Source organism: Impatiens glandulifera, chromosome 4 (assembly GCF_907164915.1).
Source record: "Impatiens glandulifera chromosome 4, dImpGla2.1, whole genome shotgun sequence".
Taxonomy (NCBI): Eukaryota; Viridiplantae; Streptophyta; class Magnoliopsida; order Ericales; family Balsaminaceae; genus Impatiens; species Impatiens glandulifera.
The window spans coordinates 60,127,742-60,145,659 of record NC_061865.1 but is presented as its reverse complement, the minus strand read 5'-3'; the positions used below and the strand labels follow the sequence as shown (position 1 = coordinate 60,145,659).

The 17,918-nt window shown below is 24.9% G+C and overlaps 4 protein-coding genes across 4 annotated transcripts; 2 read left to right on the top strand and 2 right to left on the bottom strand.

Moving 5' to 3' along the window:
* The first annotated feature begins 2,746 nt into the window (after positions 1-2,746).
* On the top strand, positions 2,747-3,390 carry LOC124933475. Its single transcript, XM_047473880.1, has one exon. The coding sequence runs from the start codon at positions 2,771-2,773 to the stop codon at positions 3,242-3,244; it is 474 nt and encodes a 157-aa protein (XP_047329836.1). The 5' UTR covers positions 2,747-2,770; the 3' UTR covers positions 3,245-3,390.
* A 2,248-nt stretch (positions 3,391-5,638) lies between these two features.
* LOC124936383 lies at positions 5,639-8,675 on the bottom strand. The gene is made up of 4 exons (XM_047476879.1): positions 8,313-8,675; positions 8,076-8,200; positions 6,148-6,279; positions 5,639-6,064 (listed from the first exon to the last, which is right to left on the bottom strand). The coding sequence occupies exons 1-4, from the start codon at positions 8,535-8,537 to the stop codon at positions 5,956-5,958; spliced, it is 591 nt and encodes a 196-aa protein (XP_047332835.1). The 5' UTR covers positions 8,538-8,675; the 3' UTR covers positions 5,639-5,955.
* Positions 8,676-11,228: 2,553 nt separating this feature from the next.
* LOC124936958 (peptidyl-prolyl cis-trans isomerase CYP26-2, chloroplastic) lies at positions 11,229-12,484 on the top strand. The gene is made up of 2 exons (XM_047477482.1): positions 11,229-12,196; positions 12,281-12,484. The coding sequence occupies exons 1-2, from the start codon at positions 11,391-11,393 to the stop codon at positions 12,381-12,383; spliced, it is 909 nt and encodes a 302-aa protein (XP_047333438.1). The 5' UTR covers positions 11,229-11,390; the 3' UTR covers positions 12,384-12,484.
* On the bottom strand, positions 12,355-14,397 carry LOC124936959 (DEAD-box ATP-dependent RNA helicase 51-like). The gene is made up of 7 exons (XM_047477483.1): positions 14,265-14,397; positions 13,425-13,724; positions 13,298-13,336; positions 13,098-13,205; positions 12,950-13,018; positions 12,710-12,835; positions 12,355-12,619 (listed from the first exon to the last, which is right to left on the bottom strand). Exons 1-7 carry the CDS (start codon positions 14,316-14,318, stop codon positions 12,482-12,484), a joined length of 834 nt encoding a protein of 277 aa, XP_047333439.1. The 5' UTR covers positions 14,319-14,397; the 3' UTR covers positions 12,355-12,481.
* Positions 14,398-17,918: the final 3,521 nt, after the last annotated feature.

Below are 17,918 nucleotides of genomic sequence, written 5' to 3'. Positions count from 1 at the left end.
AAATATATTTATGATATTATTTTTTTTATTATTGTTTAGAACCCGAAGTATGCAAATATGATTAATGATTTTACCCATCAAATCAAACCAAGTTGTTTCAAAAAATTCTAATGGAAAGTTACAAGTCAAGTTATAATTATCAAAAAAGCTTATTTTATAGTTTTCATAACTCAAATCAACTTAATTAAAAAGATAAATAGATGAATTTGTTTGAATAACTCTAATATAATTTGAGGACAACCCAATAATAAATTTATTTGTTATATGTATATAAAAATAAATAAATAAGAGGTTTGTCTATTATTATTTTTTTAATAATTTATTCTTACTCATTAAAAAGCTTTTAAGAATTTGTTAGAATGGATATTATTTGAATAATTTAAAGAAAAAAAAATAATTATTATTAATAATTTTGAGAGGGTTTTTTTAAGATTATTCATATTTATATATATATATATATATATATATATATAAATAAAAAAAATAATTTAAAATAAGTGATATTTTAATATTATTATATTAATAAATAAAGTAATTTGATGAATATGAGAGAAATAAAATGATATTTAATTTTATTTATATTATTAAAATAACTCAAAAAGTCCAAATTCTTTCAAACATCTCTCACTTATTTATATTTATAAGTAATCTCAATTCTATTGGAGTTTATTATTTTATGAATTTTTATTTTCAAATAAATTTAGTATAAGTTATTATAAAATTATTTATCTAAAATTATTAAAGGTATAAATATTTAATATTTAAAAAATATACTGACAATATTTTAATATAATTATTGAAAATAAAAAATAAAAAATAGATGTAAGGTTATGTGAGATTAATCACAAATAATTTTAACCGAATATGAATAGAGTACAACATGTATATTTTCTAACTCTATCATGAACATAGGAATGATAAAAGCAATAATTGTTAAATATCTATTTACATTATTAATATACGACAAATAAAGAATTCAAATATCAAATGAATATTCGACATATAAAGAATCTAATTGTGAAATGAATATTCGACACATAAATAATCCAAATGTCAAATGAATATCCGACAAATAAAAGTTCAAATGTCAAATGAAAAATTGAACAATTCATTGTGTATGTGTTATTGTCACTACTTGTTAACTAATTCATTAATTTTATTTGTTTTCAATTTACTAAATTCAATATATATAAAAAAATAAAATGAGTTCACACACATATAAATTGACAAAAATATAGATAATTGTATCTTACCTCTTTTGTTAATTTTTTTTTTAAAAGTGATTATTTTTCATTAAGATATGATCATGTAAAAATTAGGTAACTCTAAACCTTCCTATTAATTTTTATGCAAATTTTATTAATTATTAGTTACAAAAATATGATTCTATCCATATAAAGAAAAAGAAGATAAAAAAATGTGTCATATTTTAGACACTAAATAAATAGGGATAATAGATTATTAGTGGTGTACATTAACACTCCATCAAAATACAATAATTTATTATAATTCCTTGTTCAGCGTTTTTACACCTAACCAAACCTAACAGCTAAAATAATATTTAAAAACATATGAATATATTTTCTTTTGGGGAATTTATATGAATGTATTTTAAATAGTCCAAAAAGAGTAAAAATATTTGTTTTTCTAACAAGTTAACAATATATTTTGTATTTATCTTATTCATTGGTTCGTTAATTAATTAATTAATTAATTAATTAATTAATTAATTAATTAATTAATTAATTAATTAATTAATTAATTATATATATATATATATATAAATGAAACTTATTAACTAGATAATAAGAAAAAAGAGAAAATGTTTATTATAATCCTCTTGTAGAATAGCTAAGTATTATCTATATCTTAATCTAATAAAAGACTTAATTACTTGATAATTCTAATCAAGTAAGTAATTTAATAAAACACTTAGGTTCATAGTAATCTTATTGTAATCCATATTTTTATTTAATATTTATATAATAAAGAAAGAAAAAACAGAGGTATAAAATTACTAAGGCCTAGTTTAATCTTGGATAATTTTAAATATTCTTTAAGTTAGGTCTTATTCGGATTGAACCCCACCAGAGTGGCCAATCTAAAAAAAAAATCAATTAGGGGTTTGATTCCCATCAAAAGCAGGGTAATCACTATTGTGTATTAGACTAGTTTTTCTTAATATTTTTATTTTTGGGTTGGGAATGAATTTTTAAAAAATCCAGTTATTTAAAAAATAATAATTATTAATAATTCTAAAGAAATGATATTTTTTTAATAAAATTTTTTAAATGAAATTAATATATAATAATAAAATAAAAGTAATAATTTTAAATATAGACTATTTTAGTATATTGATTAGTTAACGGAGTGTTGTGATGAATGAGAAAAAATGAGACTATGTTTTGTTGTTTCAATAATTCAAACCAAATCTGCCCTAATGGTAAGGAAAAAATTAATTAATTAAAATATTCTTAATATTTAATAATTTATTTAAAATAAAACACCTAATATTATTGACTCTAGTTTGGAAATTTTCAGTTTATAAAGAAACAATATATTTTAATTTATTTATTAAAAAAAATGAAAGCCAGTTCAACTATTTTTTTCAATATGTGGTCTTAAACATTTCAATATAAAATAAAAAGATTTACTTATATCGAACCGGTTGTTAAACTGTACCGGTTCAGATTTTCGTTATAAATAACCGTTTTTCCCGTCTCTATAACAACAAAATAACAAAGCTCAAAAAGAAAGAATATTCAAAGCAATGGTCCGTCCGACGACTCCTCAACCTCCGGCGAACATTTACGTCACTTCAAAGCAGATTATCGCCGGAATAGGTGATTCTCTGACTAATCTATTCTCAATATGTACAAGGAAAGCCAAAAAGCAGTTGAGCAGAGCGACGAGGAAGTTTCAATCCGAACGAGTGATTATCTCTGCATCTGCTCTGTCTAGATCGAAGATCATATTAGCTTCGATCAATAAAAAGTCGATTCAATTTCGAATGAAAATGAAGAAGAGATCTAGAAACGGTAGTGATTCCGATGAATTAGATCATGAGGTTGGAATCGACGGCGGATTGTGGCGTAGGACTATATTGATGGGAGATAAGTGTCAACCGTTGGATTTTCCTGGTGTTATCTATTATGATTGTAATGGAAATGTAATGTCAGAACTTCCAGTTAGGTCACCTAAAGTAAGTTCGCTGTCGAATTATGCTTTTGTGGATGATGAATAAGGATTCATGGTGACATTATAGGTACGCCGTAATTGATATGTGAAATTAGGTTTTCTTTTCATCTTCATCTTATTCTTCTTGTTCTGGTTCTGGTGCTGGTGTACTTAGGCCGATTTGAACAAGAACAATCAATGTAATCTGTTTGCTAGGAGTATAGTCTGATTTGAACAAATTACAAATACTTTCTATGAATTGTTCTTTGTTGAATAACTTGAATTCAAACTGTGTTGTTATATGTGAATCATGATCTGATTATGATGTTGTTAATCTTCTTTTGAAAAAAATACCAATCTAATTTAGATCTTAATCATTTGATTGTTTTGAGATTTGTATGATCATTACAGAATAACACAAATTTTACTGTTTCATTTTTAAATATTTTCGATGATATTTTTAGGAAAGTTGGTTGATCTATTTCGTTTCTTAATAAGAACGTTTTAATTTAAATTTGGATCATATGGATTTTGTTATTTGTCAAATAAATAAATAGATATATCAATATCTTTGTATTAAAATAAAGTCTCTAATTGACTAGCATATAATTCAATTATGTACAAACAAGATTATCTTTTTGTTTGTTGGGAAAAGTAAAAATTGAGATTAAAAAATTTAAATGTTTAGACTAATAACAAACTGGACAATAATTTGGTCATTGTTATAATATAGTTTGATCCATAATATCCAAAAATGAATATATTTTTTATGATGTTTATAAAAATAAAATGTAATTTAAGAAACTATTTTGATTATTATATATAGAATATAATATTTATGGTGAATAAATAAAGCACAAAATCAAACAAAAATCAAGGTCATTATTTTAAAAAAATAAACAAATCGACAAATATAAAGTAATATTTTATCGAGTTTGAATTTTCACATATTAAAGAAAAATAATATATATATATATATATATATATATAATGATTTCATCTAAAAAAAATGTCAAAATTAAAAATTAAATTAGAAGTGGTTTTTTATTATTTTATCTGTATATATTTTATAAACAATTATTTATGATATATCTTTTTTAGTATTATTTGTTGGTTTATTTGGTAAATCATAAATGATATATATCTAGATCATTATCTAAAATATTTTTTATATCACAAAATATAATATTGTTATTTTTGAGAAAAACATAACAAATATTTTTTTTCTAGATATGTCTTAAAATAATATTATATCTAATAATTTTTTGACAAATTTCTAAAAAATTATATTAATAGTGTAAAAAATTAAGACAAAACTCATGTATAATAAATTAGAAATAGAAATGAAAGAACCCAAATTGGAAACTTAAATGACAATATATTCCATTTAAATTGGCCATTACAATTGGTAAGATATAGGTCTTATTAAAGAATGGTAGTAAATAATTGAAGTTAATAATTTCTTTATAAATGGCAAACACTAATGGTGCAAAGATGTCCGTCCACACTTTGTCCATGGTCCAGGTCTAAAAGGTTAATAATAAGAGTCAATTATAAGATATATAGGGCAAATAGATCCCTAAAGTTGTCTTAAGTTTAAAATTAAATTGTATATTAGTTTAAATATTCCTAACAAACATGATAAGGAGTTTATGAAACAAAGAATGGGTTAGGTCAATGTCAATTGTCGGAATTTTGATATTTTTGTTGATGATTTGTGTATAAAAACAAATAGCTCTCGTTATAGGTAGTCATTTGATGTATTGTTTAACTCAAAATTAGCATGAAGCTGTTTCATTGAATCAATTTACATATAAATATTGTAGCTTTAATATCATATAATTTAACTCGAGTTAAATCTAAACTTTTAATACTATCATCAATAAACGATGACAAGTTGAAATTTTGAATAAGTCCATTAAACATTTTGTATGAAAATCATTTGTCTGGTAGCAAATATAAAAAAATATGTCGTTAAATTATCGACATAAATATTTTATTTATTTATAAAAACAAAATAAATAATAGGTTAACGGCGTATAAAACCGATAACACAAAATCTTGTTTTTATAACTTTAAAAATAAAAAACCTCAAATTGAGAGATTCGAAAAAAGTGATCCAAAATCTAATAAAGAGCTCAAATTTGACAATTGAACTTATTAAAATATAATAACATATATGAAATGAATTGTAACTAGCATATGTTGTACTCTGCTACCGTTTTGTGCATATTCTCTCGGTTGTATCTCACAGAGAGAACAAAAAAAGTAAAAATATTTTTTTTATATTTTTCAAAATTAATTTAATGACTCTTCCTGTGAGATGGAACCGACAAAAAAATCTCTTTCTATGGATTTTTTTTTATATATTATGCATTTCAAAGTTTATACTTATAGTCCCACCCATGAATTCCAATGATAATATATATGAAGCTTTTTTAATAACTTGAAACAAAGGAACTCATGAAAACATTAGAAATTAAATTAAGGAACCTAGCTAGTTATCACAATGTGAAATTAAGAAATCAGACCACAGAAAAGAGAAATAAATACTACACTCAAATATCCCCCAATTATAATAAATCCATCAGTCAAACCCCAACAGGAAACCATTCAGATGATCAGGCCACTATGTAGTAAGATTGTGTTGTGTTTCTTTTATACCCTTTTTTTTTGTAGATACTATCAAGATTTGTGTGGGCTCAAAAAGCTCCAAATCCTTCAAATCATTGAAAAAAACAAACCGCAATTATTTGGCACAAACTGTGAACTAGTTAGCTAGCTGCCATTTCTCTTTGGTTTCTTCCTCAATCTACTTATACATATGATTGCTGAAGGGTCTGGACATATGCGGTATGGAATCTTTGGTTGTGGGATTTCAGGTATACTGTTCATTTAATCAATTCATTATTCAATTGCATTATTGATCATGATCTGGAATTTATAATTTGGATAAGATTTCTTACATACCTCAATCCGAATTCTATCTCAGACAAGTCCATGTTGGGTACTGAACTAACATCACTTGCTACTGCTGGTTGCTTCATTGCTATTATTTTGCAATTCAATGTTTTCACTATATTATTCCTCCCCAATGCCAACCTGCATCATTTCAAATAATACATCATTATATATTTACACTCTTCTTCTTCAATCTTCTATGTTTTCACTGTCTAAGTAAAAGTGTTCAATCATGGAGATTGGACATAACTTACTACCAAACTGTGTCTCCCCATGTTATGGTGTTTAAATAGTGTATGTCAATATCAATTACTCATTCATTTACTCAATTTGTATTTATATATACCATAATTGGGTAAATCAGTGATCTATACTAAAAACATCACAATATATATAAACAAAATTTGCCCACTTTATTATTGTATATGTAATATGATATTCAAATAATTAATAAGAAACTGGCCCACTCTTTTATGACAAGAAACTGGCCCCTTTTATTTTATAATTATTTGTTCAAATATGTTATTTTTTTTAATGAAGATTCAATATAAAAAAATACAAACAACTATGTCTAAGTAGGTTGATTAGATTATCCATTCATTGGGAATGGGATCTCATTGGATATGCAAATATAATCAACTTTTTCCATTCACCCATTTTCCAATGTACCAGTATCTTTTAGTTCCTCATCATAAAGTTAAGACCCACTAATTTTAAAGTAGAGCAAAACAAAAGTTCATTCACCTTGAAAAGATTACTAGTTCCTACTTGGTTTTTTGAAATATCCTGTTTTATAATTTAGCTAAGGAGTAAGGACACAATTTTTGTTGTTTATGTTCCTCCAGATTTTATTATCGAATCAAATCTCAACTGCTGCAAACAAAAAACAAATTATTTTTGAAACAAAAGCGAAATGTTCAATTAAGTGAGGTATTGATAGAATTCAATATTTAATAATAATTTGTAAACCCTGAATCCATCGTCCAAAGGCGGATTTATCCTAAGGTTATCTGAGTCGTAGTATAGGTGGCCCAAACTATTTTGTATATATATTACTAAGTATTATTATCACTGTAGTCTGATAAATGATAAATTTAGTGGAATTTTTTTAACTATGATAAATTTCAAATCCTAGCATCGCAATTTTCCCATTTTTATCATCAATATATTTTCTATTAACAACCCATGACTAAACTTTTGTAACACATCTAGTTACATGATTTTAAAGTCAATTATACTACCCTTAAATGATGGGACTTTCAATTAGTGCATGAATGAAAAAATTATCAAATTTCAGTAAGAAAAATAAGTTAATTAATCATGATGAATGAATCTATTAATAGTGGAGACCATAGAAAAACAATACAATTCTTTTTTCTTTTTTGAAAAGGTACAATACTTTTCTAAAAAGTAAACATCTTCTTTTTCAAGACTTTTATCATTTTTAAGCTATCATACTTTAATGAATTATATAATATTATTAAATTTAACATTCATTTTATTATTTAATATAGTATAACAAATATTCTCACAATTAATACAAAAATCAAAACTTTTTGCCAAAATGCACCAAAAATGCATACATGAGAGCTATATTTAACCATCCATTTTAATAATTCAACAAAATGCAATATATATATATATATATATATATTTCTATAATAGTTAGGAAGATGTAACAAATAGCATTTACGGTTTAAACTAATTTAGCAGGAAAGAACACGTGGTTAGTTCTGATTGGTTGAGTATTCAGGTGGTTGGCCAAAGTCCCAAAACTAAATATTTGATCGTGAAAGAAAAAAGGAAAGAGGAAAAAAGCGTGTTCCTGTTATGATCGACCTAAATCAGTTCATCTGTTCTATGATTGATTGATTGATTGATGATCGATTCGATCTAGATAACTGATTAATTTGAAGGAAATAGTACTGAAAACTTACTTGTATAGAAAACTCTGATCGTGAAGGCCGGCGACGAGTGTAGAGGCACCGGTTTCTCTGACTACGGAAGCGATCGTATCGCCTTCTTGACGATCAGCTTCCATAACAACAATCTCGATCTTCGTCTGTAAGATAAACAACCTATACGGAATTGTATCAAATGTTCATCATCATATATATATACAGACTACAGTACTTACTTATATTGAGATTTGATTGTTTGGATTGTGAACTTACGTTAGGGAAATGATCGCAGATATCTTTGAAGGAGAGTGCTAATTGGAAACCTCTGAGACGGAGTTTCTTTTTCGTTTTTTTAGATCTGGAGGAAGAAGAAGGGAAGACGTGAAGCAGAGTGATCAAGTCGCCGTGACGGACTATATTGTTGAGAGACCATCGAAGAGCCGTCTTCGCCGCTTCAACGTCTTCTACTACCACAACTATTGTTCTGATTTCTTCCATTTCTCTCTAAATCTCTCAATTTCAGAGTCAGAATCACGGTAGGTTTTGTGAACTCAGAATTGCCGCTCAATTTACACCGAGCTCTCTTTTCTCTCTCTAGAATTTTCTCATCTCTCCTCTTTCTCTCTCTCGTCAGTTTCTGCCGGCTTCTCCTTTCCAAGTCTGAACCAATAATTATAAATATGTTTGTAAATACAAAATAATTTACTAGCCAATTCTTTTTTAAATTGAGTTATTTCTTTTATTTATTTTTTCTTTTAATTTTTAGAGTAACAAAGTTTTGAAATAGTTTTTATTTTTAATTCAACCATAATATAAAACTTAATTCAATCATAATTAAATATTCCTTGATTAATCAAAATATTTTTTTTTTCTATTTTAAAAACAAACAAATTGTTTTTAACATTATATATTAAAAAAATGATAAGGACAGGAATAATATTAACCAAAAATGATTTAAAAGATAATAAAAATCTTGAATGACATATCTAAGTAACTTTTTTTAATATCATTCTAACTTGTGTATCATTTCTTATATATTAATACTTTGTAAATATTTTTATTACAAAATATTTGAATCCTTAAAATCAATTCTAACTCAACATTATTTAAACACAAAAATAGGTTCATTATAAGTGGGATAAACTCTAACATTAATGATGAATATTCATTAATTAAAAAGATACAAAAATTCTTCTTAAGTGGTCATACTCAATTTATTTTATTATTAACTAGGATCTCTATTATTATTCTTTTAAATGTTCTATATGTGAAGTATTGAAATATAATAATGAGTATTGATTTACCAATAGAGTCTCTAATAATAGTAATATTTTTGTTTTCAACTAATTAGAAGATATTTCCGATTTATCATTAGAGTCTCTAGTATACTACTTTTAGAGTCTCTAGTATACTACTTTCTATTTTTCATTGACTAGAAAATATAACCAATTTCTCGTTAGAGTCTCTAGTTTGTACTACTTTCAATGATCAACTAAAAACTAGAAGACGATGATCTGAGTCTCTAACCATTGTAATCTCTCGGTTTATTTTGATACTTTCAAATATTTTGAGTTAATGCCCAAGTAATTACTTGCACCTTTGTATTTTGGAGAGAATTTTATTTTTTAGTTTCAAATTTGTGTTATATTTATGAGTTATGACCACTAATATGATCATTTATATCGAATTTGTTGAACTTTTTTTTATTTATAAAAAAATTATTAGACTACATTCATACCCTCTAATTCAATTTTTAGAGTAGTGGAAATCTAACTTGTATTATATTATTATTTTTACTATAACTTTGTTGTGGCCTTATTTTGATATGAGATTTAACAGCTAGCCCATTTTGTGGTGGGGAACAAATAAACAAAGTACGAATGGGGAGTGGGGTTATCCTTAAATTTTGCCTTTTATGTCGGCGTCCATGAAAGCTTTGCCACCACTAAGTACTAACCCACAAATTTATTTATTTATTTTATAAGTCACGCAATTTATAAAAAAAGAATTGTATTTAATTCTTTATGTATTTATAAGATAGTGTGTTATGAGAGGGACACCATGTTGTTCTATTTACAAATACACATTATCTTTAAGTTGACTTGAATAAAAAGGGTCGTTTCAAATTCAATAACTCACAAATGGGATTTCTCTTATGCTTGTTAATAATCTCTATTGATACTTTATTTTTTGTCTAGAAAATAGGATGTCATCTTTGACTAGTTCATATTTAGTTTGAAAAGTTAAGACAAAGAAGAAATGGTAATTAAAAAAAAAGAGACATGATTCAAGGGACTTTGCTAGCTAGTGTATTAGGTACTATAATTTTATAATTCTCCACTTCCAACTGATGTAATAACAAAGATGACGCAAACTCCTATATTTATTTATTATATCATTGGTGTTGCTTATTTAAGCTTTTATTTATTAAAATCGTTTAAATCATAACAATGCAAAAATATAACATACAAAAAAAAGTTTCAAAATTAAAAAAGAAAAAGTAATATAATTATTTAGCTAGAAAATCTTTCACAAAATCAATAAGATCTCTAAACGAGTTTTCGATCTTAATTCGACATCAATACATGATATCAACCTTGTGAATGTCTTCTCAGATCATTTTTAGTTAAATAGTAAGTTTCACTCTTTTATATTGTGTTTATATTACAAGTTTTATATATTTAAATCTCTAAAAATACAGTTAAACTTATAATTTATACCTAAAACTTAAAAAAAATTAATTTAAGTAACTAGATAGCTCGCAAAATAAATATTAAATTTCTTTATATCTCAAGTTCAATTCTTATTTAAGAATAATATTAATCGTAATTGAAAAAAAAATTAACCGATTGACATGAATTAGTGATTTTCGTGTTTATATCGTGGTTTTAAAATTGAGTGTAGAAACTTAGATTTTATATTCATCTATAGGCAAGTGTTTTGTTTCTATGTTTTTATTGAGTTTGTGTCTTTTTCATTTATTAATAGATAGTATTTTTTTATAGAAATTACTTATCTAACTATAATACAATAGAACATTAATAAATAGATAATACTTTTATTCATATCACAAATATTATTTAGGAACAATTCCATTTTCTAAAATTTATTTAAGAAAAATTAAGTTTTATTTTCTAATATTCAACTATATTTCTTTTTATTTTATTTTATTTTAAAAAAATCTTGAAAAGATGTAAAATTTGTAATTTCCAGTCCCATGTGGCCGGCCCTTATCCTCATTCCACACAGAATCTCTCTTACTGGCCATGGAAACTGGAAGAACAGAAGAGAAGAGAAAAGGAAAAAGGAGAAGAGACAAAGAAAGAAGTTCATCATCTCCAATTTCAGAAAATGTGGCAAACCCTAAAAATCCTTCAACCTTCTCCTCAATTCCATCATCTTCCCCAACCAGCTCCTCCAACTCCAACATACAGACAACAACAACAATGGCGTTGTCATATTTCCCGCAGAGAGCTCACACTTTTCACCACCCCATCCTTTCTCCTCCTCCCCGCCGCCGAACAATCCTCACTAGCCGTAGTAGAATCAACCACCACATGCACCGACATAAACAACGACAACAACCTCCCAACAACAAACAAAGCATTTCTAGACATATCAATCAACAACGAACCAATCGGTCGTATAATCCTATCACTCAACCCCTCAATCGCCCCCATAGGTGTCGCCAGATTCACCAGCCTAATCTCAGGCAAAGCAGGAATCAGCTACAGACGGAAAGAATTCGTCAAGATCCTCCCAAACTACCTTCAACACGCAGGCGTCAGATCCTACGGTGTCGACGCAGAGATGGGGAAAATAGTAGGCAATGATTTGTCAGCGGAATGGGAAAGCCTCAACTCAACCGCCTGCGGCGGTACCAAGAATTTGGCGGGAAGTGTCGGAATTATCGTTAGAGACCCGACAAAACCGCCGCCCAATGTGAAGCTGGTGGCTAAAAATGGGAAGTTGGTGGTTAATGAAGAGGAGGTTAAACCGGATCCAAATGGGACTGAGTTTGTTATCACGATGAAGGATTCGCCGGAGTTGGATTCGTCGGTTTTGGTTATAGGAAGAGTATTGGAGGGGATGGAAGTTGTTAAGAAGATAGGAGAGGTCAAGACTGTTAATGAGAATACTACCTCTCCTTATTTCAGGTATTAGAACTCTCCATTAATCTAATCAAATCAAATCAAATCAAATCTCCATTGATGTCTGCTTACAAAGGAAATAAATTACAGGGTTGCGAAATTGATAGGAGATAAGAGAGCAGTTGTAGCAGAACGAGGGTTCAATCGACCATACTCGAAGATTGTAGTTTCTAACTGTGGCTTACTAGATTGAATCAAAATTTTCCATAATTCATGACCAAAACATTGTTGTACAATTGTCTGAACTGAATTTCAAATTCAAATAATCGAAATACGGGAACATGAATTATCTTATCTTTGTATTTTATATGGGCTGAATCGGGCAAGGCTTCCATTTCGAGTTGTCTTCCTCGACTTCGATGGTGCATTGTTGTCTGGCTTTAGATTTATCTTTGGAGGATTTGAAAAGCAGAATGATGCAGCTACAGCCTGTATATCATCAAGATTCAATAATCACGTCAATTCACAAAATTCATGTGTTAATAAGATAGATCGCCACAAGTTAAATAAATTATATACCTGTAGATCGAGGCGGTGGACATTGAAGACAACTTTCATGGGATGTGAAATGTAACCTATAATATAAGTTCTGTATGCATCCTTAGCTGCCGTATTCATATGATAGTTGTTCATCACCAATTTTTCCTGCACCACCAAAGAGAGACCATATTACCACCTATATCACTTGGGCCTTGTTTGATCTGGGTTATTTTCAAATAACCCAAGATCAAATGCCAATGCCAAAGAAAGAGTACATACCATGAGTGGTTTCGAGGTTGCAATCTTTTTTTCATTGTATTCAAACTCCTTCACCTTCACTTTGAAATCCTGCATAAGAGAACCTTTTTTTATTTGTGTTGCGGGTATATTTGAATAGAATTCTCTGAAAGATATTATATATGCACACCTCTAAGAACTGCAGGAACTTGATTTCTTGAGGAATCAAGAAAATCAAAGCATTTCCTTTTGCTCCTTCCCCACCAGCCGGTTTACCTAGTACTCTATCAATATACTCCTGAAGATAGAACAGAAAAGACCAAGTGTATATTAGCAAGACATGAAATTAAGATAGAAACATTCATAAAAAAAATGTAAGTGAAGAAGAACCTTTGGTTCAGATGGAGGATCATACTGAATAATCCAGTCCTACAAACAAGAATATGTAAAAATGAAACATTAAAACGTAGCAATATCAATTACGTAAAGCGAATATAAAAAAATAAAAGAGACTTACAACAGGAGGAATGATAAGATCACGAGCAGCAACATCTGAACATAGCAAGATTCCCTTCTCAGCTTCGCAGAAGTCAAAAAAGGTGGAAGTTTGTTCCTGCTGACTTTGTTTCCCATGTATGTTGCTACATTCCACATTCACAAGTCTGAGAAGATCGGAATGGAATTTAACAGAGTTGCAGGCAGAGAAGAAAACCATCACTTTCTTCGACATATTCCTCTTCAAGAAGGAATGTAGGAGCGCAAGTCTGTTTGCACTCGGAACAATACAATAGCATTGTTCTAATCTTTCGCCCGTGACCTAAAATGTATAATATCTTCACAAGTTATTAGTGGTGAATTTACAATAAAAAGAACAAGAAGATCAATTATAATCCATCAACCACATAAATCAAATTCAGATTAGAAACCATTACAAGCAAGATTGAACACATAAATCTGAAGCATCTTAGTTTCATTGTTATGTTGTTCAGTTTTGAACCTTAAATACTGAACAATCTGAAATACACTTTCATATTCATCTTCTTCTTCTTCACAAATTCTTTCATGTTATCAGAGCAGTGTAATTTATCTTAAAGACAAATCACCACAAATAAGGTCATTCATGTATAACATCTTCAAACATGAGACATAAGGCAAGGCAAGAAGCTAATTAACATTGAATACTACCTAAAATCAAGCATACGGATATATTTTCACTGATCTTCTCAAATTTTGTTCTCATAGATATTACGAATACAAGTGCTAACTAGAGAAAGGTTGATTCCATGTTTATATTGTATAGAAGATTCAAAACTAAAAAATTTACTGGCCTTAGGAACAATAAGATACTAATCTTTACCTTTGGTATAATCTCCATCTCCGTCTTCGTCTTCTTCGAATCACTTCCCTTCATTAGAATTTAGAGAATTTCAAGCAAGAGGAAACTAGGGTTGGCGGCTTCACGATGATGGAGGATAGATAAACAAGGGCTGGCCGCTGCAATCTAACCTATTAAATATCAAAATATTTAAAATAGGTTGAATTGTTAATTTGATACTTCTTATTTAATGTTAGTTAAAATTCAGACCTTTCTTTTTTTATTTTATAATTTGGGACTATTATTTTTAAAATTATACAAAATGAACACATGACCTTTTATAAATAAATAAAAGATCTTTAACAAAGTTAAAGGACTTTTATAGTTTACCGATTTATCGGTTACCACGGTTTCGATTAATCGGTTTTTTATCGGTTAAACGGTTCGATTTTCAAAACTATTTTTTTCTATAAGTTTAACTGGTAAATCAATAATAATTTAATTATATATATTTATATTAGTTATTAGGTAAATATTAAATATTATAAATAATATTTAATAATTTATATACTTATTTTTAAATTTTAAATTATAATTTATATAGAATTATTTTAAAAAAAATCTAATTTATATCATTATTAATTAAAAAATAGAAAATTTTAAAATATATTATATTATTATAATAATATAATATATTATAATAATATAATATATTATAATATATTTATATAATATTATTATATTATAAAATAAAATAATAATAATATAATATATTATAACATAGATAAAAAAAGGAAAGAGTATGATAAATTTAATACTTAATTTAAAAAATTGAATTATCGGTTCAATGTTAAACCGGTTAACCGATCGGAACTAGTAGAACCAAACTAGTAAAATCGATAGCAATACTGGTCGGTAAACAGTTTATAAAATAAAAGGTAAAACCAGACTTAACCAGGACCGTTAACCAGTTAACCGGCCGATTAAACACCCCTATGTTAACTACATAATTTCAATTAACGGATGATTTTGACTATCAAATTTCATAACTCGTAAATAATAAATTAACCACATTTAAAACTATTAAGATAAAACTCGTTTTATATAACTTTATCTATAAATAGATCTAGGGTCGGTTCTATGATAAGGTTCTATGGTAAGCTCGGTAAACCTACGGCCTAGGGCAGCCCACTCCCAAATCCGCCCATTTAATAACAAAAAATAAATAAATAAGATTTTAATTTAAATTTATTAGATTTTGAACCTAATATAAAAAAAATTAGTTATGAATTAAAAACTTGAAAAAAATAACAACACTTTTTTAAATAATTTGTTTTAACCAAAATTAACTAATTAAGTCATAAAAAAAAATTCACATTTTCTTACTGGAGATGGTCAGCCCAATTATCGGGCCCCACAATGAACCAAATTGTAATATTTAAAAAGATAAATATGAAATTTGAATTAATATAATAATGAGCTTTTTCAGCGATCTAAATTTAAATTATTCCATTTTTAATAATCAAATTAGTCCGTTCTAATTTTTGTCTTTTTATTAATTAATTTTTAATGTCCAAGTACTATTTTTTTTTTCATTTATGTCATTTTAAAAATAACAATAATTTATTTACAAAGAAAAAACTAACTTTCAAATTTTGAAGAACTTTTTTTATTTACATTTATCATTTATTTGATATATATATATATATATATATATTTATCATTTATTTGATATATATATATATATATATATATATATATATTTATTTATTTAAATTATAAATCAATATTATTGTTTTAAATATTTGTTTGTATTAAAATAATATGCAAATTGTTTTCCCACCCCTTCCCATATTCTCACTCCCACTTCACTTTTTAATTAATTCAAAAATTATTTATTTATCTTTATCACCTTTATATATTTATATATTCTTATTTTATTTATTTTACTTATTTTATTTTATTTAATTATTAAGTTTTTTTATTAAATATAATTAATTAATTTTTAATATTTTTTAAACTTTATTTATTTAATTAAAAATACAAAATATTATTATTTTTATATTATAATTATTTAAAATATATTAAATATTAAAATGTGTACTAATTTAATAAAATATAAATATTTAATATTTTATTATATTAATTATATATATATATATATATATTAAAATACTTATAAAAATTATTTATTAAATAATAATTAATAATTAGTCTAATCATAATATTTTAATTAATAATATTATATATTAATAATTAGTCAAACACAATATTTTTAATTTTAATTAATAATATTATATATTAATAATTATTTTTAATTTTAATTAATAATATTATATATTAATAATTATTCAAACATAATATTAATAATTATTAATATTTTTATAAATAAAATTATTTATTAAATAATAATTAATAATTAATCTAATCATAATATTTTGCTTAATAATATTATATTTAATATATTTTAAATAATTATAATATAAAAATAATAATATTTTGTATTTTTAATTAAATAAATAAAATTAAAAAAATATTAAAAATTAATTAATTAATTATATTTAATAAAAAAATTTAATAATTAAATAAAATAAAATAAGTAAAATAAGAAATGTAAATATATAAAAGTGATAGGGATAAATATATTATTTTGGAGTTAATTAAGGTGGGAAAATGTAAATAATATTAATGAAGTAAATATTTTTTTTTATCAAAATATATAATATTAAGCTTTTAGCAGTATTATAAATTTTAAATTTTAGTTAATATGGTTTTTAATCTTATAGATTAAATAGGGTATTAATTTTATAAATTATTTGTTTATTATTAAAACCTTTATTTTAACCTTTATTATTTAAATTATTTTTTATTATTATTAAAATTAAAATTATTATTATAATTATTAAATTTATTATTATTAAAATTTAAATTATTATTATAATTATTAAATTTATTATTTTAAATTTGCAATTAAAATTATTTCATTTTTATTTTTATATCTTAAATTTAAATTTGTGTATAATATATAATATCTTAAATTAATAATAATAAGTTATTTTAATATTATTTTTCAAATATATATAATTTTTAATTATTATTTTTAAATAATTATAATAATATTTTTATTTTAGTAATAAAAAATAAAAAAAAAATTACTTAATATTTTTATTAAAAAACTTTCACTTAACATAAACTCTCTAAACTCTATATTTTACTTTTGAAAAATTTGTTTCATTTTACTTTTTAAAATTTTGTTTCATTATTTTTCTTTTATTAGACTAAAAACTTTACATTAACATTAGGTTAATATAATATTGGTAAAAATATATAAATTACATTTTTTTATATTTTTTTAAAATATACTTTTTCAAAATTTAAAACTTTAAAAATAATAATAATAATAATAATAATTTTTTTAATAATGTAACAAATATATTAAAAAATTTAAAATTATTTTTAAAAAAATCTAAAAAAAGTGTATTAAAAAACAATATTTTATTTATGTATTATATTATTATAATATTTAATAAAAAATAATGTTTATAATTTAAAAAATCCAAATATATTAAAAAGATTTACAACATGATAAATAATATTTTATTTTAGTTTTTATAATATTTTAATTAATATATTTTTTTTATTAAAACATACACTTTATATTTATTTAAAATATTATTTTTTACATTATTTCTTTTA

Coding starts and splice junctions, on each gene's coding strand:
- LOC124933475 (XM_047473880.1), top strand. CDS start 2,771: ATGGTCCGTCCGACGACTCCTCAACCTCCGGCGAACATTTACGTCACT.
- LOC124936383 (XM_047476879.1), bottom strand. CDS start 8,537: ATGGAAGAAATCAGAACAATAGTTGTGGTAGTAGAAGACGTTGAAGCG. Junction 6,280..8,075: donor GATCAGAGTTTTCTATACAA/GTAAGTTTTCAG, acceptor GAAATGATGCAG/GTTGGCATTGGGGAGGAATA. Junction 6,065..6,147: donor GAGATAGAATTCGGATTGAG/GTATGTAAGAAA, acceptor TTAAATGAACAG/TATACCTGAAATCCCACAAC.
- LOC124936958 (XM_047477482.1), top strand. CDS start 11,391: ATGTGGCAAACCCTAAAAATCCTTCAACCTTCTCCTCAATTCCATCAT. Junction 12,197..12,280: donor ACTACCTCTCCTTATTTCAG/GTATTAGAACTC, acceptor AATAAATTACAG/GGTTGCGAAATTGATAGGAG.
- LOC124936959 (XM_047477483.1), bottom strand. CDS start 14,318: ATGAAGGGAAGTGATTCGAAGAAGACGAAGACGGAGATGGAGATTATA. Junction 12,836..12,949: donor CAACCTCGAAACCACTCATG/GTATGTACTCTT, acceptor TTGGTGGTGCAG/GAAAAATTGGTGATGAACAA. Junction 12,620..12,709: donor TCCACCGCCTCGATCTACAG/GTATATAATTTA, acceptor GATGATATACAG/GCTGTAGCTGCATCATTCTG.